At 38.0% G+C, this 24,072-nt stretch overlaps 1 protein-coding gene across 2 annotated transcripts in view; it reads right to left on the reverse strand.

Annotated features, from left to right (window-relative positions):
* gria4a (glutamate receptor, ionotropic, AMPA 4a) overlaps positions 1 to 24,072 on the reverse strand; it is a 175,594-nt gene that overhangs the window by 12,388 nt on the left and 139,134 nt on the right. For both annotated transcript variants that reach the window (XM_020940440.2, XM_055166822.1), the window contains exons 14-15: positions 11,628 to 11,826; positions 4,471 to 4,718 (exon numbers count right to left, since the gene is read on the reverse strand). In XM_020940440.2, coding sequence (XP_020796099.2) covers positions 4,471 to 4,718; positions 11,628 to 11,826 — 447 coding nt within the window. The remainder of the gene's footprint in view (positions 1 to 4,470; positions 4,719 to 11,627; positions 11,827 to 24,072) is intronic.

The following is a 24,072-nucleotide window of genomic DNA, read 5'->3' on the forward strand; positions in this document are numbered from 1 at the left end:
GATACTTGCATAATATAAAACAAAGTACTATGATTTAATATTGAAAACCACATTCTTTTGTCTAAAAAAGAGTTTAATTATCATTGTGGAACTGGAGTAAGTATTGAGTCCATTCCATAGTGTCAACATCATGTTTGAAATTTTAGCTAATTTGAACTAATTTCGAGTGAGGATGTGTTCAATTTAAATGCTTCGATAAAATAAATTGCTCACCCATGTATATTGTCATTTTTTCTACGTCCAAGTGGCAACACTGGGATGGGGGTTAAGTGTCTTGCCCAAGGATACAACAAGTGCAGCCTATCCATCTGGGGCAGCTGAAATTGAGCCAGCAACCTTTGGATGAGTGGGTCTGACTGCTCTACTAATGATGGTAATACCAGGACCTACACACACCAGAAACTCCATACGATGCAGATTTCATACGGCCAAGACCATAATTATTCGAAAAACCATACTTCTGCAGTTTTTGGGCCTATCTATATCTAAACTGCACTCATGTCAGTAAACTCTGCACTAAAATTAACCAGCTGACAAATAAGGATCATAATCTCCCCAAATCACGGGGAAGTTAGTGCAAAACGATGAGTCACTTACACCCGCTTCTGTTTCATTGTCCCCAACTGTGCTGTTTGGTTGGACTTAATTATAAAATCCCCCATCTTTTCTCCTGTCAACATAATGAAGAGATTTGGAGAGAGACAGTTTTCCCCGAGATCTCATCTCGTCACCATGACAAATCTCATTAACTAAAGAGGTGCAGATGAAAACAGTCCAAACATGAGCCATGGTAATAACAGTTAAATATCAATAATCATTTTGCAAAATACAGCCACATTTCACATTTACTCCAAATTATCGCAGCGTTCACCTAATTACGTAAACATCATCGGATCACTTGGTGTTGATTAGCGCGCGGAAGAGTTAGCATCACCTTGCGTGCGCACTGTGAGCCACGTGTGCATACCTGGTTCGGGGGCTGTTCCGCTGGAGGAGAGGGAGAAGCCAGAGACAACCGTGGACAGTCCCAGAAATGTGGCAGTAAAGTGGGGGTAGATAGAATGAAGGAGCTGTCCACCCGCTGTCTCTGGCTTTTCTCTCAGTAACAGAATAGCCACTGTGTGAATAGTGAATTTGGTTTGGGGAGCGGGGATGTCTGCACGGTGCACAGGGGAATATTACAGGACAGGATGGTTGTATAGTGGAAATTTTACACGAAAGATGGAGGGATAGAAGAGAAGTCAAGATAGCCCTGCTGTCTTTGCACTGAAATAATTGGATTCAATGTCTGAACTAAGTCTTTAGAACTTTTTTTTTATGACTCAGACGAAAACAGACTAATTAACAGGCTAATTAACAGCTGAAATAGTAGACAAAATATAACTTGTGTATAATTTGTGCTAATTTAGAGTGATCAGAAAATTCAAAATCAAAAACTTTGACAACGGTTTGGGTTGATTGATAATAATAAAATTGTGAAACGAGTGCGTAATTAAGGAAAATTATTCTGCACTCGGCCCGTTTATTACTAACAGGTGAGTCAGTATAGTCACATTTTCTCCATGTTTTGGTCAATTTTAAGCAGCTTTTCTGTATTTTACCTAAACAGATGTCAATTTATGCCGCTCATTACTGTTGGCAGGGATTAAATTGGTGAAAAATAGGGACACCTGGGACATTTCTTGTATAAAATTGGGATAAATCAATGGCTTTGGATAAATCTGTTGGAAAAGGGGACACAGGGCTCAAAACTGGGGCCGTCCCGGTAAATAGGGACGGGTCTGGTCTGGTCACCTTCCGCTAATTAGAAATAAAAATACATGTCTTTGCTAAAATGAAAAAAAACAAAACCTTCTAATAAAACAATCATATATTGTTTATATTTAGTCTGTGCTTTAGTTTACCCTAAAAAGTTCTTAGGGTCAAAATCAGACTACTGTGTAATTTCTGCATCAATTTGTTTTTTTGTTTTGTTTTGTTTTATTGTTCACCAGGAAGACCATGAAGTAATGCTGGTGCACTATTTGCATGCTACTTGTTGTTAAGTTTTTAACGGCAAAACTCAACTACAGTCTCTGAAATTTGTGAAAAGTGCACATATAAATAATTAGGAGGCTAGGAATATGTCTGTACTAGAACAGGTTAAAAGCAACGAGGCATCTTCTCTTCTTATTCCTCCATCTTGCTTCACTATCATATGCTTCATTTTTCTAAGATTATTTCACGTTTGTCCCCCCTTTGGCTGGGCCCCTCAGCTTCCTGGTCCTCTTTCAATTCCCCGTTTGTGGCTGTGAATACAGTGGCATCAGCCGGTGGTACTGGCCCTTCCTCGCACTCATAAATCTCATCTTCATCATCATCACCATCATCATCACTGTTGCCATAGTAACTGATGCTTCTACAGGATGGCTGTGATTGGAGACGGAGGACAGATGGACACGTTACCTGCTTGGTGTCCCTGTGGAGAAATACATTGAGTGAGAGTGCACAGACAGTGGAGTGAATGGAGGGAGCGGTGATTGGAGCAGACAGGAAGTACATCCCAATGGACCAGAGTTTCCTTCACTTATGGTTTAAGTCTATTGTTGAAACACACTGCTGCAAGGCAAAAAAAATATCTGTTTTATTTTTTTGTTAAGGTTACCATGGGACACTTTTTTTTTGTGTTTGTAAAATTTTGATTCACTTATTCCCATAGAACAATTTTATAGTACAGCAGTTTATATAGTATTATAATATTAGAGTATTAAGTCCGGTTAGTGGTTTTCAGATTCTACAAATGTGATGATGACATATGTATAACAGCAAAAAACTGCATTTTGACAGTACTAATTTTTAGGGGTGTAACGATATCCAAGTCTCACGATAGGTTATCGTCATGGTATGATCGTCATGGTATGATATTTATTTTGATATTGTGGGAAACCTCATGATATGGTGGGGAGGCTCACGATTAGGGATGCAACAATATCCAAGTCTCTTGGTACGATATACATCTCACGGTATGATATTTATTGCGATATTTTGTGGAGGCTAACAAAACTGTGAATACACTACTTTTTCCTCTTAAAATGCCTTGACTTAATCTAAAGAACTAAGAGTTAAAAGTGCTTAGAACTGTTATTTCTTCTTGTAGTCTACACTGAAATGGAGCAACGGATCATGGTCTATGTATTTCTGTCTTTTTATTTAGCTATTGTTGCACCAGAACTCTTAATTTAAACAAAGAAACTAGTAATTTGATATATTGTGATGGTTCACGATATTATTATGAGAACTTTGACGATACGATATCATGATATTTTGCTTATTGTTACATCTCTACTGGCCCCAATCTGTATTAAATATCATTATCCTAAAAAATGTTGTGATCTGGATTCGAGCAATACTACTGTAACATCTTGACACCAGAATATTATTACAGCTGATTCTACTCTCACCAGCACTAATATTACAATTTAACATTCTACTTGTGTTACTATTAAATACAAAAACTTTAAACTACTGCTCTTTCCTTTTTTCTATGCAAAATGCTAGTGCTTACTGCAAAACTGAGTCTTTTGAGGTTTTAGCCATGTAAGAATGCTGTTACAAAAACAACAACACAACAACACCTGGAGTTGTGTTTTGTTTCATTCACACATGTTAGAGTAATCCTTTATTATTAGTCTGTCTGCATCTCCAAAACTCAAAATGCTCTGTTCTACCTTGTGATGTTGTGAGGTGATAGTTCTCAAATTAACAGCTACCTTTTTCCTTTTGTTCAGCAAAGATGGGCAGTATCAGGAATGAAATAATCCAAATGATTTTAGTGAAGGTGTGTGGCGTTTAAAAAAACAATGGAGCACTTCCTGTATTGCCACATGACATTACAGAGTGTTTTGAGATAAGAACTCAGCCTAAATATGCAGGATTTTTAGTGTTAAACATGTGAATGAAAGAAAACACAACTCCATGTATGTTTCTGGTGAGGAAACAACATTATAACATAGATAGAAAACAACGTAATATGGGCCCTTTAAGACTACACTTATAAGAGGGTGAAATCAGTAAGAATTAGGATGTACTGACTGTTGAGTGAATGAAAATGAATGCCACAATGACAGAAGACAGTGGAATGGCTCTAACAGGCCCCTGTACTTTACACACAGATGGTGGACACAGACTAGACAACAAGACTCAAGCAAGACACCATAGCAATGAGGACAAACATTTATACTTCTCTGGATCACTGGCACTGCTGTTAGGTCAGACCACAAGCTTCCCAATATTTTTAAGTACTCGATTAATTCAGCATACTTTAGCTATTGGAGTAATTTGACATAAATTTTGACCACATCTCACATAGCAGCAGTGGCAGGCTTGTTAGAGTGTTGCAGAAAAAGGCACAGCAGGGTAGGTGAAATATCGCGGCAATGGCACAGTACCATTAGCGGCTACTGTCTGCTATTGTCGCAGTATTCCACCCACCTTAACTGTGAGCCTTTCGGGGTGGCGATGCCGTAGCCCTTGGAGTCCAGGTTCCCTCCCACTTTCATGGTGTCGCAGGGCTTCCTCTGCTCCGTGTACTCGTTCATGGTGGACTCCAGCAGAAAGGCGTACTTCCCCTTGGATTTGCGCACACGGGCCACTCCCTCGGCGGTGGTCTTGGTGAACACTGTGGGCTCAGCGGACTTCATATACGACCACATCTTCTCGTACACCGCAATTTTGGAGCGCTGCAAAGAAAAGGAAAGAAAGAGGTTAGCCATAGTTATCTCTGTGGAGCTTGCATGTTCTCCCTATCAAGCCATCCACTTAGCTGGCAGTCATGAGATAATTTCAAGATATAATTTCACAATATCAACAATAAAGGTAATCTATATTTTAATCAAAACCAAATAACATAATAAGCTACTCAAGTAATGCCATTAAACCAGTTTAGAGATTATTAAGATACAAGTGCAAGATTTCAAGATTTGGCTTCATCCCAGTCCATAACATGATTCTCTCGTTTTCAGTGTCGTGAGATGGCAACTGAAGTCTGTCAATCAGTCAGCAAGGACATGTCACAACAGCATCACTCTTCTGACGATGACCGCAGACAAGCAGTTCAAACATGTCATGGTAAATAAACAAAATGATCTGTTAGATGAAAACAAAAAAGGCCTTTGAAATACTCAGCATATATATATAATATCTCAGCTTCTGAGATCTGACGGGATCAGGCTTTGACAAGCTGGTATGATCACAACAACAAAAGACTCCAAATTAGAAAATACCCTGATCAGTACCTGTAATTTGATCATCACGATCAGGTTAAAGCAATTTTTAACCAGTTTTTCTTAATTAAAAAGTAAAAATGCAAAACATTATATCATCAGTACCATACTCCCCATTGTTAGAAAAATGCACTGTCCCATAATGCAGCCATTCTCATATTTGAATTTCCTTCGGGATCAATAAGGTATGTGTGTATGTGTGTGTGTATCTATCTATCTGCTTATCTATCTATCTATGCGAAGAAGACACAGGGGCCTCAAATAATAATCTACACTATAAATTTAATAAAAATATGTAATGTAACTTTCATATAATTATAAAACGGCTTAATTCTAATATAAAGCAATACATTTAAACTAACATCTTATGCAGTGCCCAGACCTGACTTTGGAAACCGCCACAGTCATAATGCATTACCCACCCCATTGTGCTCATCAATAACATTTAAGATTATTAAATGACATAAATATTCAAATTCTGTCTGCGCACTCAATAATAGCTTTTAGCAGATGTTGTGGTGACATGACATATGATTGCACCCCTGACTGACTCCCACATGTCCTCAGAAATGTGTACACAATGTGCTCTTTTCAGCCAACCATCCAAAGATATGTATAATAGTGCCACCCTCCCCGTTTGTTTTCCATTGCACTCCTGAGAGGATCACCAGATTGTCTAACCACGGTTCAATTAATCAAATCAACAATGCGCTCAAAGAAGAAATTCATTATAAGTGCATTTGGTTCCTTGGTTACCAGAGTCTAAACCTGCTCCTATGTTGTAAGCAGAGGTGAGTAGAGCGGCCAAAATTATACGCAGGTAAAAGCAAAGGGAGTTTAAAATAAGATGTATATGTAAGTAGAAGTACAAAGCTCTATCTCAAAATATTTCTCAAGCAAGAATAACTGTCTGCAGATACCATCTGGTTTATAGTTTGATGTTAACGTTATGAGCAGGGCTAAACATTTAATAGGGCACAAAATCTGGTATTTTCAAAGGCGAGGATTACGAAAATTAGAAAAACAAAACAAAATTATATCTGAATCATTTAAAGGCCCTATATTACACAAAATGGACTCTTGTGAGTTTTACGACATGTTATAATGCCTAAACAAAACCATACCTGGAGTAGTGTTTTAGATCATTCACACATGTGTGAGTAATCCTTTATATTTACTCTGTCTACATCTGCAAAGTTCAAAATGCTCTCTTCCACCTTATGATGTGAAGAGAGCATTCAACATGTAGTTTACAAGTTAACATCTACCTCTTAATGTTTGTTCAGTAGGGATTGGCAATTCCAGGACTGAAATCATCCAAAAGATTACAGTAAAGATGTATGTAGTTTAAAAACACAGTGGAGCTCTCATTGTATGACCACGTGACATCACTGTTTGAGAGAAGAACTTAGACTAATTATGCAGCGTTTATGTATAAAAGCAAAACCTAAGTCTGGAATGTTTTGGATGAGGAAACAACATTATAACATGTAATACGGGCCCTTTAATATTGTCATCATAAAGCTTATGTCATAAACTTACTCATTGTGGGAAGAATAACCAAAACTTTTACTCAAGTAAGAGTAATGTTACACTTTCAAATCTATTACTCAGTACGAGAAAAAAAAAAAAAGAATTCTGAAAAATACATGGAGGCTAACACTTCACAGCAAGAATGTTCTGGGTTCCCTGGACCCCTGGGTCTGGCCTGGGCCTTTCTGTGTGGAGTTTCTCCCTGTGTCTGGTTGGGTTTCCTCCAGGCACTCCAATTTTCCCCATCAACCCAAAGCATGCACCATAGGTAAAATCGTCCATCTAAGATCAACAAGCAACAAGATCATGGAGATGGATCCCCAGGCACCTCATGTGCTGCCCACTGCTCCTGAAAGGATAGGTGAAATGCAGAGGGCAATTTCCCTAGTAGGTATAATAAAGTACTACAAAAAAACAACAACAAAAAAACAACACAATTACATGAAAAGACACTCAAGTCTACGTAACTGAATAAATGTAACTTCTGATTATGAGGCAAGATCACTGCTCATGGTTATAGCCCTGCCCCCTTTAATAATGTGGGACAAATGGGCTATGTCTCCATGCTGATCAAGTCCTTGAAGAAAATTACACATGTGATGGAGAGCCTTTGTCTTCCATCTTCCGTTTCCAATCCCTGGCACATAACGCCATTTACAAGCACATTTAAAAGGTACCGCAATGGCCCCAATGACAGGTTAGCCATCCATCTCACTTTAAATGAGTTTATGACGAGGACAGCAGCGGCGGCCATGTTGGTGTGGGTTACGGGGCATGTATGAACCCACTCACCTGGTGTAATCTATGGGGGAGATCACAATGGAGTGGGTCCCATGTTTTTGCAGTGATATGTGTTTTGGGGGCAGTGGAGAGTGGAAATAACAAGCAGACATGTCAAACTGTGTCTCAAATGCTGCATCATCTCTCATTGTGTGTGAATGTAAGAGGCAGTGCAGGAGCGGAGACAGCGCGTGACGGACACCTATCCCATAATGATACAGCTGCCATCCAAAAGCCCCTCCCCTCCTGTGTCTGAGGAAGCAACACTGTCAAATGGAGATGTAACAATGCATCTAAATGAGAGGTTTAAGTGAAAAAAAAAAAAAAAAAAAAAAAAAAAATATATATATATATATATATATATATATATATATATATATATATATATATATATATAATAAATAATTGGTTTCAGTTTTTTGTTATATGAAACACTGAGTTTGAGTGTGGGAGGGTTTTGTTTTGGTTTCTTTTGTTTTGTCTTGTTTTTTGTTATGTAAAATTGCAAAAACTTAAAATTGTTAAACGGTCCTAATTATTCATCATTCTGAAGTCCATGGATTTGGGCTTTTAGATAATGATGTGTTAAAGTACTGTTAAAGACACACTGAACAGACCAGACCTAGGTCACTGTACACAATTTGCAGCAGTTCAAATTTATTTTGCACTTTCCCTTATAAATGATTAACCATCATAGGTTTATAAAATTGTTTCACAACATTCAGAGGCCAGAGTGTCATCGTAATGCTCACAGCAAATAACAAGCTCCTGGTTCATGGCTCAACCATTGCTTTATAATTAGATACAGACAATACACAGCAATGCCATTTTGACAGCTGCTTTTACTTATATATCTGTACTGGGGCAAGACAAATGTTAGATTAATAAAAGTCAGAATAATGATTGAGAAAACTGAAACTTTCATTAATACAGTACTGCAGAGCTGGAGGTACAAACTGGCAGCCATGTTTCCATCATTTAGCCCCCAGGCAAGACAAGCGCTTACCCCACAGAGTACAAGGAGGGACTGCAATATCAATAATACATGAACCGAAAGACTAACACATTATTATTACTTGTTCTCTCCATTCTGGTACTGAAAGAATGATGACATCTCTCTGCTATAAAGTACAATGGACATGGCTGTATTTGAAAATAGAAATCGAAAGTACAATTGAATAAAAGCATAATGGATCTAACGCACGCCGCTCCTCCCAACTGTGGTGTTTGGAGCACAGTCCCCTCTCCTCACATATGTCCACTTTAGATGATTACATGCATGCTCACATAGAACACAAGTGTCAGCGAAGCCCTAAAAAACTGCGCAGATTGGCGTGAACACACAGATAATTAATGGCGCTGGCGAATCCCCTTTAGCTTGGGGAGAGTAAATTGCTTTTTCACCCTCCACAGATTTCAGTGGGCTTGTTATGTTGATGATGCCAGTGCAGCTCACATAGGCACAAACTGTCTGCTCTTCCTCCCCCTCCTCCTCCTCACCTTCAACCCCCAGCACACATCTATAAGTAAACAGCAATGATATTCATGGGAAATTATATGCGAGAAAGCTGGTACAGAATATACAGATTTGAATATAGATGTTTTTTTGTGTATTATCTGTTCTCAAAGCATTTAAAAGCTATTCGATTCTGGGTGTGTATAGGCCAGTAGGTGAAGGCCTTATAAATTGGACCTCACTGATTTAATTGTTCAGTTAAAATTTTTATATCAAGGTTATTGCTGCTGTTGTGGAGGTAGGACAAACAGTTTTTGTTGGTAATCCCAATGTATTTTTTTCTTGTTTCTGTGCGTATAGCCAAATACTTTTTGAATTTTTTATGGATTTTGAGGTTTTTAAGATAATCTCTAAAATCATTTTTTAATAATTTAAAAAACACATACATTGTGCTTGAGCCTGCTATGTAATTAATATGGTTAGTTGTAATCTGTGACACCCATGGATCATTTTGTTATAATTTGCACATTTTTAAATGGCAATATTCATCTAAAATGGCCACTGACATCAACACATCATGTGTTACTGCAAAATTGCAGTGCCCAGTGGGATCTGATGTTACCGTAAATGTAAGAGCCATTTTGACCTTTAATTTGGTGCTTGCCTGTTGCTTTGTCTTCCATCCACCATGTGGCAGTGTGATGCACTCTTTAACAAATTTAAGGGCCAAGAAGACAGCTACAGGTTCTGCTGATTGGGGGCAAAGTGTTTTTTTTGACTGCATTGTTTGTATTGGGGAATATGTGGGTGGCATTGGTAAGCCAATAAAGGACTAAGTATTTCTGAATCTGAATTTATATTACAAGCCCATCAGAACAACTTTAAATTAGTAGCCAGGTGGCATAGGGTCCTTGGCTGCTACACTAAAAATCATCACAACAACAACAAAGAGTTTTAAAATTTGTACCAGAATTATTGACTTAATCAGTGATACACATATGTATCACTTAAGCAAATAAGTGGTTAAAGATGGCTCAAAAATGCACAAATCACTACATATACAATTTCAAGAGAGTAAATGAGAAGGAAAAAGAACTATAACATGGTTAAAAGCTCTGAAAAGTCTACTTTGTACAATAGAGCTGCTTTAAGTGAGACATTTTTACTATGTGATTTGTGACTATCAGACTGAATTTTCCATAAGTTTACAAAGAACAATATCATAATACGCAAAACAGTATTTTTGTCTTGCCATTCCCATACGGATAATAAAATTCTAAAAAGTCATCTATCATCTGTCATGCCTTTTTCCACTCTGCATCATTTAAGTGTTTACACTATGGCTTAAAGCATTGATCTCAGCATTTTTCATTTCACAAATATTTGTTCCGCTAAGGTTACACAAGGGATAACTTCTAGCAGAGCACATCTTGATAATGACCATTAAGGTGCAGCCTAACCCACCCCTCACATTCAGTCACTATGGGTAATGTCATTTCAATAGAGTAGTTAATTTAATACATGTTTTTCATAGGTTATTAATGTTGAATCATTCAGACTGTAACATAGCATAATTTCTTTGTTTTAAAGTTTAAATTAAAATAGAAAACAGTGCAATGCAGTATTTACCTGAATACAAAATACTGTGATTAGAAGTTCAAACATTATCTACTGGTGCACAGAAAAGTTGTTAATTTTTTAGTGCTGAAATTACTAAAATGAGTGTACTAAAAGATTGGGCGGTGCAAATAATCACATTTAAAATTTCAAGTATTGCTGTTTTTAGTTAGAAAAATGTTGTAATCAGCAATACACTTAATTAACTGCGTGCTGTCTGCATCTACTAGTAATTACACATTGTTTTATTGTCCAGTAATCAGGAAGTGCACTGTTGGCCTGCTGATTATTGTTAGCATTACTGTGACAACAAAACTCTGCTCTGACCTTTGAAAGTTTATAAACGCATCACAGTGAATAATTAGGATGCTGACAACGCATAAAGTAAGTGAGGGATAACTTTGGACCACTGCAAACTGTTTAAAGGTCCGACATTATGCTAAATTGATTCTTGTGAGATATAATCCATGTTATAATGTTGTCTGTTCCTCAAAAACATACCTGGAGTTGTGTTTTGTTTCATTCACACGTTATTATTAGTTTGTCTACATCTCCAAAGCTCAAAATGCTCTGCTCCACCTTGAGATGTCATGAAGCCGCTTTCAAGTTAACAGCTACTTTCTACCTTTAGTTCAGTAGAGATTGGAAATTCGAGGGGTGAAATTATCTACATGATTCTAGTGAAGGTGTACAGAGTTTAAAAACACATTGGAGCACTTCCTGTATTACTCATCACAAGGTGGAAAAGTGAAAGAGTGTTTTCTGTCTGAGAAAAGAACTCCTAAATATGCAGGATTTGTGTGTTAAACATGTGTGAATGAAACAAAAATACAAGTGCAGGTTTGTGGTGAGGAAACAGCATTGTAACAGATCAGAAAATAGCTTTATATGGACCCTTTAAGGTGAACTAGTTCTGTTTTTGAGACAGACTTCAACTTCTTTATATGTCTGACTCTGTATAATAAGAGGAGAATCGTTACCCTGAAGAACTCCTTGGTGGATCCAGAGTCCAGTGTCCCGTAGGCGATCTCCGTCTGCTTGGCCAGGTCCTCTGCGCTCTCTATTGGCGAAACCATCCTTTCCACAGTCAGGAAGGCAGCCAGGTTAGCCGTGTAGGACGAGATGATGATCAGAGTGAAGAACCACCACACGCCCCCAACTATCCGGCCCGATAGAGATCTACAAAAACAACACAGAAAGCTCTTTTAACTCAGCCGGGATTGCAAATAAAAGCTAAGTGAACAATAAAGGCCAAACAGAATCGGATCTAATCTAGGGCTCCCTCTCATCCAGGCTTTTGTCTTTCCCGGTGTGTTTACTCGGCTTATCCGACGATTTCTGGAGAAGTGGCAACCCATTAGGTGTACGAGAAAAGACCAAAGTGAGAGCGTTAAAAGTAAAATGGAGGAGGAGAGATAGTGAAGTGTTTGTAAAAGGTCTTGGAATTTGAATGAGCACAACAGGGAGAGAAAAACAGACTTCTAAAGACCTGCTTCTGAGCAACTGTGTGTGGTAGCCCATGTGGAAAAAGCATTATGAAGTTGGCAATAGGGTTTCAAATGCTAAAGGTACACTATGTAACTTCTAAAGTGGAGGGTCTGCTTTGCTTGTCTCTATGGTGATGTTATTTCTTTGACTGGAATGTTCCACAGTAGAGCATTAAACTTCTTTAAACATCTCCCTTGCATTTGTTTAATTACAGGTGTGTTATGAAAAATGCCTTAAAAACACGATTGTTTCTGTGTGCAGGTTTGCTGCTCCATAGATCTGACCATTAACCTGTCTCCATTGTGATTTCAAGGTTTATTTCCATGCTGTGAAGTAATAAATTGCGTACCCTCTACCAGAAAAGTTACAAAGTGCACTTGTAATGCAAAATGGTCAGTTGTTCACATCATTCAATTCTGTTATGAACCTGGTTAACACATTTGTTGCTGAACATGATTGCCTAAATGGCCAAATTACAAAAACATTCAGAAAGCACTTATCCACTTATCCACAATTACTTCAAAAAGCATGTAGCCTGTCACTTTTACCAAAGCTAACCTAACTAAGCCAGGCCACTGCAGAATTTACCTGTCCAGCCACAACCACACGCTTTGATGAAACCTTAAAAAAGACGAGTGGATCTAGAGTGTCATATCCATGACAGGCAGATAAAACAATCTGAGATTTGGACAGATCTGCCTCTCCTCTTATCTGACAAGTAACTTAGCCTGATGGTGTATAATTTACCTGCTTATCTAAGTTTAATGGCATACTCTGGAGCCTTTTAGGAAAAGACCTTCGTGGAGACAAGCAAGCTCTACGAGAAAGTCATATTGCATCTTTAAATATGTTTGACTGTTATGATTATTGAAAAAACAAGAAATACTAACAATGTGACATTTTTTGGACCTCCGTGTAGTGTCCTTGAGGTATTGATCTGTTTTCCCAAATGGATGAATCCACAGTTAAGTGTTGTGGATGCCTAAACAATACACTTCGCATAAAATGAACCAATGTAATAAGACAGGAAAATAGAAGAAAATAATGTACAACGGGGTCAGAAAAATGGTCCTGATAATACTTCATTCTTACTGCTACATACTACTACTTCACACTACTTCTGTACTTTGGCATGTGGACAATTAATCAATTATTTATGATTCCTTATGAAGAACCAATGGAGCAAGAACGAAGCATTGATCTGAGCTCAGTGGGGCGTTGCTATAACTAAACACCCATGTGGGGGGCAAAAGTTAATGTATTGATCAGAAATAGACAAGAGGGCCTTTGTGGTCTGACCCGCTCACTATATCAGCAACTCCCATAATGCTCTGCTTCATCGCCAGGATATGTCAACAACACCTGGTACGGCAATGCTTTAAGTGTTTCCAGACGTAGAATTATCCCAGAGGGCAGTTGTGAAGGGAACATGTTTACAGTGTGCTATGAAAGCTAACATTAGTCCCAAGAGCTAAGTATCCAAACACTGAAAGAGTATATTGATTAAAAGGCCTGTTTATGGTCTGTTAAACTACACTAGAGAATATTGGCAAGTTTGAATGACATGTGTCTGTGTGCCGGGACTCACATGTCAGCAAATTATTGACCAATGCAATTATAAGTCCTTAAAGGTTACATAGAGTATTTCACAAAAAGGATTCTTGTGAGCTTTAAGCCATGTTATAATGTTGTTACTTCATCAAAAACATACCCGGAGTTGTGTTTTTTCATTAACACATATGTAGTGTGAATGTCCTTTTTATTATTCTGTCTACATATTCAAAGATCAAAATGTTCTGCTCCACCTTTTGATGTCATGTAGTGGTAGTTTTCAAGTTAACAGCTACCTTTTACCTTTAGTTCAGTAACTATAAGCAATTCCAAGTCTGAAATCATCCAAATGACTCTAGTGGAGGTGTTGGAGTGGAGCCATTTCTGAATTATCGCATGACATGACAAGGTTTTTTCCTCAGTAACTCCTAAATATGCAGGTTTTATGTGTTGAACAAACAAAATTCTGCTATGTTTTTGATGAGGAAACATTACAACATAGTTAAAAATAGCATAATATAGGCCATTTAAAGAAGACATATCAATATTATAGGATTTGTAGGTTATTACTTTACTGTACATTCTGTTCATTATAAATCACAATATTGATCTGAAATGAAATTCCTTGATAAAAGAAGCAGGTCCACTCCTGTTCAAAACAAGTTCATAGTAGCATTTCAGTAGCCTGATTCATTTATTTTATTTATTTGAGACAGGGACAATTTTTGCATTAACCTTAACAGGAGGATGCATTGTACATCAGGTTGTAGCATCAGTGGTAGTAGTAGTCCCTGGGCAGGTTCATTGACTGATTGTATTTAACTGACCTTGACTATCAACTGTTCTTGGAGACCTGTGTAGCATGTTTTGGGTTGATCGGGGAAACCGGAGCACCCGGAGGAAACCCATCCAGACACGGGGAGAAACATGCAAACTCCACACAGACAGGCCCGGGCAACCCGGGGATCAAACCCGGAACCTTCTTGCTGTGAGGCATGAGTGCTAGCCACTCAGCCACCATGCACCATCAGCCAGTTTTACTTCGTAGAAACTGTCACAGCGTTAGGATTCGTTTGCTCGACGGTAGGCAGGTACTTTTTTCATTTATCCAATTGCTGCTAGTTGGTCGTGACGTATGTAATGCGCTGCTCATGGGCTAACTGGTATATTAAGCTTTTCCCAAATCTCCCCTTGATACAATTCAGCAAACATTCTCTTTGTTCTGGCTTTAAATCCCCGATCTCGGGAATCGTTGCCAACACAGAATGTATGGCTCTTCGCTGATTGGCTGGTGCCCGAACTTGCACTTTCGTTCTTGGAAACCGTCTAGTGTATTCCAATTCCTGACCTAGTCGCTGGAGAGAAATTAAATTGAGTGGAGGCACTAGGTGGCACCATCCTGGCTAGCATTTCAGTGTAGCAAGCAGCAATTTATAATTTACTCATTTCTATTGTTGAAAAATGTCTATGTGACATTTTTGAACCATAAATCTTTAACATGGAATTATTTGAATAAACACAAATAAATATAGAGCAGTGGGCAGAGATAGAGGTTAGGTGAAAACCGGAATTTTGAGCCTTGAATGTAGGACAATGCATTTGACTACGCTGAGGAAAGACTGCTATGATTAAAAAATAAAAGTAGATTTTACATAACAAAGGACAACATACTGTACCGAAGCAATTAACAAAACTAAATGTCTGAATGGTGAGAAGTGCTTAGAACAGTGCCAATATAAACAGAAAGCTGAAACCTTTGAATAGATTTATTGAGACTGTACAGCTTTGAATATCTATACAATATGTTTTCTAACCCTGAGACACTGATAGATTACAGTGAACATATGGGATAAACAATATGCCTCTATGTAGTGGTGGTATTTGGATGGTGAACCATGTGGGAGGCAAATTATACATTTTACAAATAACCATCTGCTCAAGAGAAATAAGTCTATTGAAAACATCTACTTTGCAAACTCCTGGAGTTTGCAAGCCCTTAAAAAGTATATGCTAAAGCAAGACAAATTGTTTTCACTGTTTGGAGACAGTCCAGATCAATACAGGAGATTAAAAGTACACTAAAAAGACACTATTAAGGAGGAGATGTCTGCACCCGTGGTCATAGACACAACACAATGGAGAGATTATGGGGCTATTCTTCTATTTAATTTAGAAAGTGGGTTTGTGGAGTCATCCAAATAACAAAAATAAACTACTGCACTGTATGAAATCATAGAGCCACTGTACCCCTCTATTTTATTTTATTATACTTGTACAAGGTTCAATTGGAATCTATTTAAAAATATTTATCTCGATTTTTGAGTGTCTATTTCTGTTTGTTGTTCTTGAATTGTGCGTTGCAAAACTGGAATTTGGTATTAAACTTATCTAACATATATTTATTTGTGTTTTTTAAAAACACCTTTAAAAACATACATTTTGACCTTGAGCATAGTCACCTCTTCACAGATCTGACCTGTAAATCAGCATTATGATGTCATGTTTGTCTTTATGGAGGTAAATACGTTAAAGCCATACTGTGAAACATTCCAGACAAAGCAATAACAGCTCATGGTCAGACTCTCAACCGGAAAAGTTACATGGTTCATCTTTAATCAGTACATTACTGTAAAAGAAAATTTTATTCTGTCAACTCCAAAATTCAGAAGTAAATTTTCTTATTATAAATATTACATTGATTTGTACTTTAGTCAGAAATAAATAGTAATACAATAGTACGCATGAAAAAAATAAATAAATAAAAATTGCGCTGTATGCAAAATTTCATCTGTTTAAAAATAATTTGCTCTGCTTTACATCGTATAAGAATGACACACATTTATTCTCTCATGAAACATGTATTACTCCAAACCACTAGCTGGAAACAAACATTTTCTTTTGGTCTAATTGCATCAATAAATTTGCAATCTCAGTTTTGTCAAGAACGCCTCATGTTGTTTTTTCCCATCCAAACAAATGCTCTGAGCCTTCATTACACCGAGCAGCACAACAGCTTAATCATAACACAGCCATTTGACGCCGTCTCAGATCGACGCTGCACCGCGAGCGAGAGGATCCAAATGAAGACGGAACACCTTCAATGGTCCACTGGAGACACGGAGAGGACACCATGATTAACAGCATGTCCGCCACGTGACGCATGATGTCCTTGGTGTTCAGTTTGCATGTTTATCTGACAGAGGTGAGCGTGGGAATCTGGGTTTGGTTTTTCTGATACACTTTTAGTAGGAATTTTACAGGACATAAATAATAATAAAAAAATGTAGTGTAGTTTACCCGAGGAGCTGAGATGGAGGTGCAGATCAGCAAGATCAGCATTATATTTACAGCATGGTACAATATTCATTCCAATGTTATGAAGTACTTGTACAGCGTTGTTGAAATACAACTTAACTAAAAATGCTGATGTAATCTTTTTTTTCAAAGGATAAATTTATAATGTGTGAACTGTCTCTTTTCCTCATGTTGTTTACGCCAAAACAGAACAAATGACCATTGTCAAAGTGGTACCCTATAGTTTTATACATGAAACAATCAAACTGTGTATTTAGCGGTAGTGGTTCTAGAAATTTTCTGAAACAGAGGCCATTAAGGGGTCAAGTACATCCAAGAACACAAACGATTAATTCAGTATGGTGCAAATACAAGCATAGACAGTAAAAAAAAAAGCCCTCCACAGGTCTGTTTGTTCTCCCATTAAGTTGTATTGATGCAACAGGTCAACTGCCGCCAAGAGTTTGGAGCTGGAATTGCATCAGTGATCATTGAATTGTCCAGTTGTTCTTCTCCTCAGTTGATTGAAAGAACAGGGGCACTTCAGGGGCCAATCAGATTAGAACCACCCCTTGTATTTAGGTATTAAGGAACTTGAAACACATGTGTACATGATTCTAAAATGCCCAAAAAACTGTTAACACATTTTTTTTTTTTAAATTAGGTATGAAACTGATCTTTTTACTGAGACTAATTTGTTTGTTTCCAGTGAGAAAGGCATTCACTTCTGATGCATACGGACCATAGATTGTATATATATATATATATATATATATATATATATATATATATATATGGGTGTAGCCAACCCATTAACTGCCATGTATCAAATAGGAAGTGAACATGGGAGGACTTCTGGCTCCATCGACTCTGGCTCCAACTGACTACATAAAAAATTGTTACTCCTCTTTCTGTAAATGCTGCAGTGAGCTTCATCATTTTGCTCTTAAAATGTTCATATTAACCCCCTCTACATGATGCTGGTGTTTTCATTTTGTTATTTTGTCTGTGAATAAATTCCTATTCCTAATATAGAACTCAACTGGGTGATGTCACTCTCCATATGTCCACTTCTTTACACAGTCTATGATATGGACCCTCTTCCAAATAGTTTTCACCACTATTTCCCCATTATCAGTCTAGTGATGTAGTATTTTTTTGAGTTATACATTCCATATGCAGTAGCCTATATATTGTTGATAAAACTCCTCAGACCGTAAAAGCAGGTTTTGAAATATTCACTAAACCTCAAGCTTGCCATTCTAATTGGACTCCAGAGATAGTGTACATCTCACACCTAAGGCACAAACCCACAACAGTTTGAACCCACCAAACTACATCACAATAAATAAATAAGATACTAAACGCAACGCTGAATATACAGTAAACTTTAGTGACTAATACAGAACTTTACAGACTTTCTCTTGATGCATGTCCTTGATTTCCAGTTCGACTGAGGTGCAAAGGGAAAGTTTGAAATCTGTGCTTAGCCTTGGTTAGCGTTGGCGACCACCTTTGCCTCCACGAATTCAATACCTTTTCATCACGCGTACAGGCAGTAAGGGCTGTTTTTGCCTAGCGTCTCCTTGGGTGAGCTTTCGGAGCGGTGTCCTTGGTTTTGTATGTGACAAGTCTCCGAGCTTTGGTATGCAACAGGCGAGGGACCATACAGCTAGCCATGTATCATCTATGATAGCCAACAGATTGCCTTCTCGAATCCAGCATGTGAAAGATTAATGGTACAACGTTTCCCCCTCCTTTTCCCCCCAACACACACATGAATACAAGATGCTTTCATTCAGCACATGTGATTTTCTAAACCAATAAGCACTGGCAATTTTAGATGTGCTTAAGTGACTTGTATTTTGTACGTTGATGTTGGAGATGGGTTGACGGATGAGTTTCATGTGTCCCATGTTAAGATGTATGATTCAAAAGAGTTCATTTTATGGCACAATAGCAGACTCAAATAAATAGGTATTGCAATGTGTAGGGCTGATTTGATATGGATTTTTTCAGCCAATTTCAGATATTTCTCTTTCTCTAATCTAATTTTGTAGATATCAAAGCAATACTTTCAAAGGTGCTTTTGAGTAATTTTTCTGGTGGAGGGTCCTTCAAGAGCTTTTCTCCATGTGGCTGTTATTGCTTTGTCTGGAATGTTTCACAGTATGGCATTAAACCTTTCTCTCTTCATTGGAGACCAAACCAGACCAAGTTACAGGTCAGATCTGTGGAGAGGCGACCCCGCTCACAGTGAGAATGCCTGATATTTCTGAGCTAAAAAATACTTATAACTGAATAAACGTAAGGTAGAGGTGTTTAATGTCATACTGTGGAACATTCCAGACAGAGCAATGACATATCCATAGAAACAAGCAGGAGACGGATTCACAACCAAAAAGTTACATGGTGCACCTTTAAAGAGCGGGTACTATGCGTTGTTCCAAAAATAAATAAATAAATAAATAAAATAAATAAATAAATAAAATGCCTGAAGTGGTTTTAGATTTCATGCATGCATGTTTGAGTAATCTTGGAATCTCTACATTTCACACATTTTTTGGTATATGATATTAGCCAGGCTGGCACCACCTAGTGCCTCCGCTCAATTTCATTTCTCTCCAGCGATTAGGTCAGGAATCAGAATACACTAGACAGTTTGCAAGAAGTTGTAGACCGTGCACCAGTCAATCAGCAAAGAGCTGAACTAACCTGAGTTGCAATAGCAGACTGCATACGCTATCCTCCTTTGGACTTCCTTTGTCAAATACAAACTTCACATTTTTTGTTGCACCTTTAATTCGTAAGTTCATCTCGCAGAAACAACAATGATCGTTGACAGACATGTTCACTCACTGCTTTGTTCGTTGTTGTGCCAGCAATTACTTGGACACCACTGAGCGTTCTGGCACATTACATACGTCACAACCAAATAGCAGCGATTGGTTAAATAAAAAAAACGTACCCACCTACTTTCAAGCTAATGAATCCTAATCCTGCGAGGTCAGACAGTTTCCACGAAGTGAAGCCAGCTGATGAATCAGGCTAAAATGATATAGATTGTGTTGTGATAGCACTCAAGGGGGAATGACATTTTCAAAACAATAAAAGGTAACATGGTGATCTAAATATGTTATGTGTTAACAATGAATACTCCAAAGAAGTGTAATACCCTTCTTTAAAATCTAGCAGTGCCAATATTTGAAGAAAGTTGAAAATTTCTTATATAAACATACTGCCACCTTGTCTCCATATGGGACTGTAACTTGAAACTTAAATTATTGAATAGCCTTGCACTGGATGAAATATCATATCTCTAAAAATGGGAGACTATAAAGCAGCGGTCAGCATACAAGAAAATAATATTATAGGCAACACATTCCAAGTTTATTTTCCAGGTGAGAAAACTTTGCAGATCTAAAAAGGAGCCAGCAGAATTCAAAATTCCTTGAAGGCACAAACTGTAATTGAGGCAAAAGAAATTCAACAGCACCCAATGGTGAGTTTACAAGTGAAATAAACATGTTTACAGCCTGCTCCAACAGACAGGCTCAGTCTCCAGAGCTCCATCCCCCTTTCATGACAACTCTACCTGGGGTGAATACTAGATTAATACATCTGTTTAAGGTCTGCTTTGCCCTAACACAGCCAAAATGCATAAGCTCCACAAACAACATAAGCCTTCAGCAGTCTCTAATCAAAATGAAGAATGAATAGGTGTTATTAATATTAACCATGTCTGCCTCAAATAAAAGAATGGACATTGTTAAAGGTGCAATGTATATCTTCTCTGGCGGAGGGTCCGTTAAATGCTTTTCTTCAAGAAGATGTTATTGCTTTGTCTAGAATGTTTCACAGTATGGCATTAAGGACCTGTTTACACGAGAACGCTTGCCGGTAAAAAATGACAAAATATTTTATTGGAAGTGCCTTTCATTTAGATGATGACAGCATTTTTGGGGCTTAAAAATGCAAAAATCTGAAACCACCCTCTAGAGTGCAAAAGTTGAATATGCTCCGCAGTAGAGTTTCTGTCTGCACTGCCCAAGGTGCAAAACTCTGGTCAGATCTGCTCACATCACGTACGCATTTACATCACATACATCACCACCTAACGTCAACATCTAGCCGTCCAGCATGCATACCCAATCGAATTCCACACACTTTTGTGTCACCGTATGCATGCAGATTTCCTCCCGAAAATGCTTGTCTAAATGCGGAATAAAAAGTGAAGACGCAGCGCCACTTTTGCGTCTTGTGTTCAGACTGTCATCATATAAACATAGCCATAACCACTCTATCTTCAAGGAGACCAAACCAGACCGTTGTAGAGGTCAGATCTGTGGAGAGGCAACCCTGCTCACATTTTTGAGCAATAAAACCACATGTAATTAATTAAATAAATGTAAGGCAGAGATGTGTAATGTCATACTGTGAAACATTCCAGGCAGAGCAATGACATAGCCAAGTGGGTGATGGTCCCTCCACCAGAAACGTTACACAATGTACCTTTAATGAAAAGTGGCGTTGGCCAAAAGAAATGCTTTTGAAAACTAACAAACAAACAAAAATACCATCCTACATTTGTGGATTTCAGCTTGTGGGTGGAAGCACTCATCCCCACTCTATGGAACAAAACTCTAGTTATGATGTAATTGCTGTTACTGTAATACTTATTTGTTCTCTATGTTTGACCCATTGTGGTAGTAGCTCCTTTTGTAAGTACATGGAGCGTTCATCAAGCAACCCAAAAGTTGGTAGTTCTACACACTCTGGATCCTGCCTGTGCATACTGCTAGTGTGTCATTGGGCAAGATGCTTAACCCACTTTGCTTTCAGTATATGCGTACACTCATGTATGAATGTCTATGTGATTTAGTGTCATGGTTGGAGTATTGCTTTGTTATAAAACTTGATAAAAATAAGTGTCCAGTAGAGATAGCATAAATAAAAAAAAAAGATGATTCATTCATTAATTTGTAATCAGAAGCTGTACTGTGATTTTGTCTGTCTTTCCGCAATTTATCACAATATTTTAGTTGGCTAACATCATCAGAGGGCTCAGTAAAGGCCAACACTGCAATACTAACAACAACTAGCATGCTAACAGTGCACTTCTCCATTTGCACAGGATAAAACGCTTTATAATTAGATGAAGACAGCACACAGCAATCTCATTTTAACCCTAAGAGCTGCTTTTACCATACATCTACTGGGGTAAAACAAACAACACTTACAATTACATGGGGGGGAAATGTACATCCCCTTTAATCACCAAAATAGGCTGTGATTTTACCTTGACTTTTCTTGCGTTCCTTTAAAGGTGTGAGCTAAAGTGAATTTTGCAGCTCACGGGGAGAGACAGAGCAACGCCACCGAACAATGGAGGAGCGGAGGAGAGGAGAGAAGGCAACACATCAAAGAAAATCAGATGAATAGATTAAAGATTAGCAGCAGCAGGCGCGATAATGAGAGGGATAATGAAATAAAATAATAAGGTGGGTAATGAAAGTGAAGCAGAACCAATGGGACACACCCCGAGAGATAAGACACTCTTACTGCTGAGTCTGCCAAGCCCTCTTCACGCCAAATTTATATCTTTTACAATAGAATTTTAGTATATAAGGCATGCTTTTTGGACTAATGAGAAAAAGAACTGTTCACTTTTACTGAGACAGCAAAATGTATACCAACTTCAGTGATCCATAAATATATAAGAAAAGCACACATTTTGCTGAACAATAACTTTTTAATAAATATTTAAAGGTACACTATGTAACTTTTCTACAGTATGGCACTGACTAAACGCTATAATAACATATGTTCTTAGACCCCATTTACGATCTTAGACCCCACATGTACGCTCATTGACCCCACACTGAAACAAATCCGCGTATCACCGTATCTGAAACGATCTGCGTCCACACACGTCATTTCTGTGTCCGCAATCCTTCTTTATCCACACAGCTTTGAGCATTTTACAGAAACGAAGCTTAAAACCACATGGCTAATATGCATAAACTGAGTGCTCAAAACAGCTCGCTATTATGCGCTGCTGTGGTTCAGCTTCTGTATGACTAAAGGACACGACTCAGTGGATTATATGTGTTCTTTCTGTGACAGAGGGGTGTTCTGCTGATGGTGAGTCTGTTATGTGATTCTATCGCATTGGAGATGATTCATGTGAAATTTTTCAGAGATTATATGTCTGCAGGTCATACGCATAGGCCGTATATATGAATATATTCTAGCCTCTTAGCGTTTTGGCGGTGAATTAGCTACTTTGCGGTGCATAGACCTACATCAGCGTATCAGCGTTTTCAGGCGTCCACACAGTGCCAGATCAGATCCGTACTCAGATGAATTCGTGGGAGCTGATGACACCAGATAGTTCTGTCTCTGGAGCCGTTTTCAATTGGATTAGTGTGGACGAACACTGCATCCGCAACGAAAAGGATTCAAATATGTACTAGTGTGGATGGAGCCTTAGAGTGAATGAGGTTGCTTCACAAGCCTCCATGGTAATAGATAAATATAATGCCATACTATGGAACATCCTAGGCAACACAATAACTCTCAGTTCATCAGACCTACTATGGAAAATCAACCTTTTAACCATGTCATAGTTGTCTTCTGTCACCATTTACTCACCCGTAGTTGTATTTGAAGTGATTTGTGCATGTTTGAGCAATCGTTCCTATCTTTATGTATTCTGCTACTTTTTATTTATTGTTTTTATTTAGGATTTACTGTCTTTTGATGTTTTAATTTGTCTGTGCATCAGTTTGGAAACTGCCATGTTTATAAAATGTGCTATATAAATAAAGTGGATTGGATTAATTGCTTATTTTCAAGCTACCATTTTGCCAATAATTTCTGACATATGCCAACTGCTGTGTATCTTACACTTACTTCATACTCCAATTTTATTTTCTTAATCAGTGATACAAATAGGATTCAGTAGTGTTGCCTGGTCATTTTGGTGCAAATGAAAAAAAAAAAATCATAATGATCCACAGTTGTCATAGATTATAAGTATATAGCAGACACAAGCACAATAGGTCCTTTAACACAACATACCGACTAAAC

This window comes from Boleophthalmus pectinirostris, unplaced genomic scaffold (genome assembly GCF_026225935.1).
Source record: "Boleophthalmus pectinirostris isolate CB_2022bp ecotype Guang Dong unplaced genomic scaffold, ASM2622593v1 HiC_scaffold_9, whole genome shotgun sequence".
Classification (NCBI taxonomy): domain Eukaryota; kingdom Metazoa; phylum Chordata; class Actinopteri; order Gobiiformes; family Gobiidae; genus Boleophthalmus; species Boleophthalmus pectinirostris.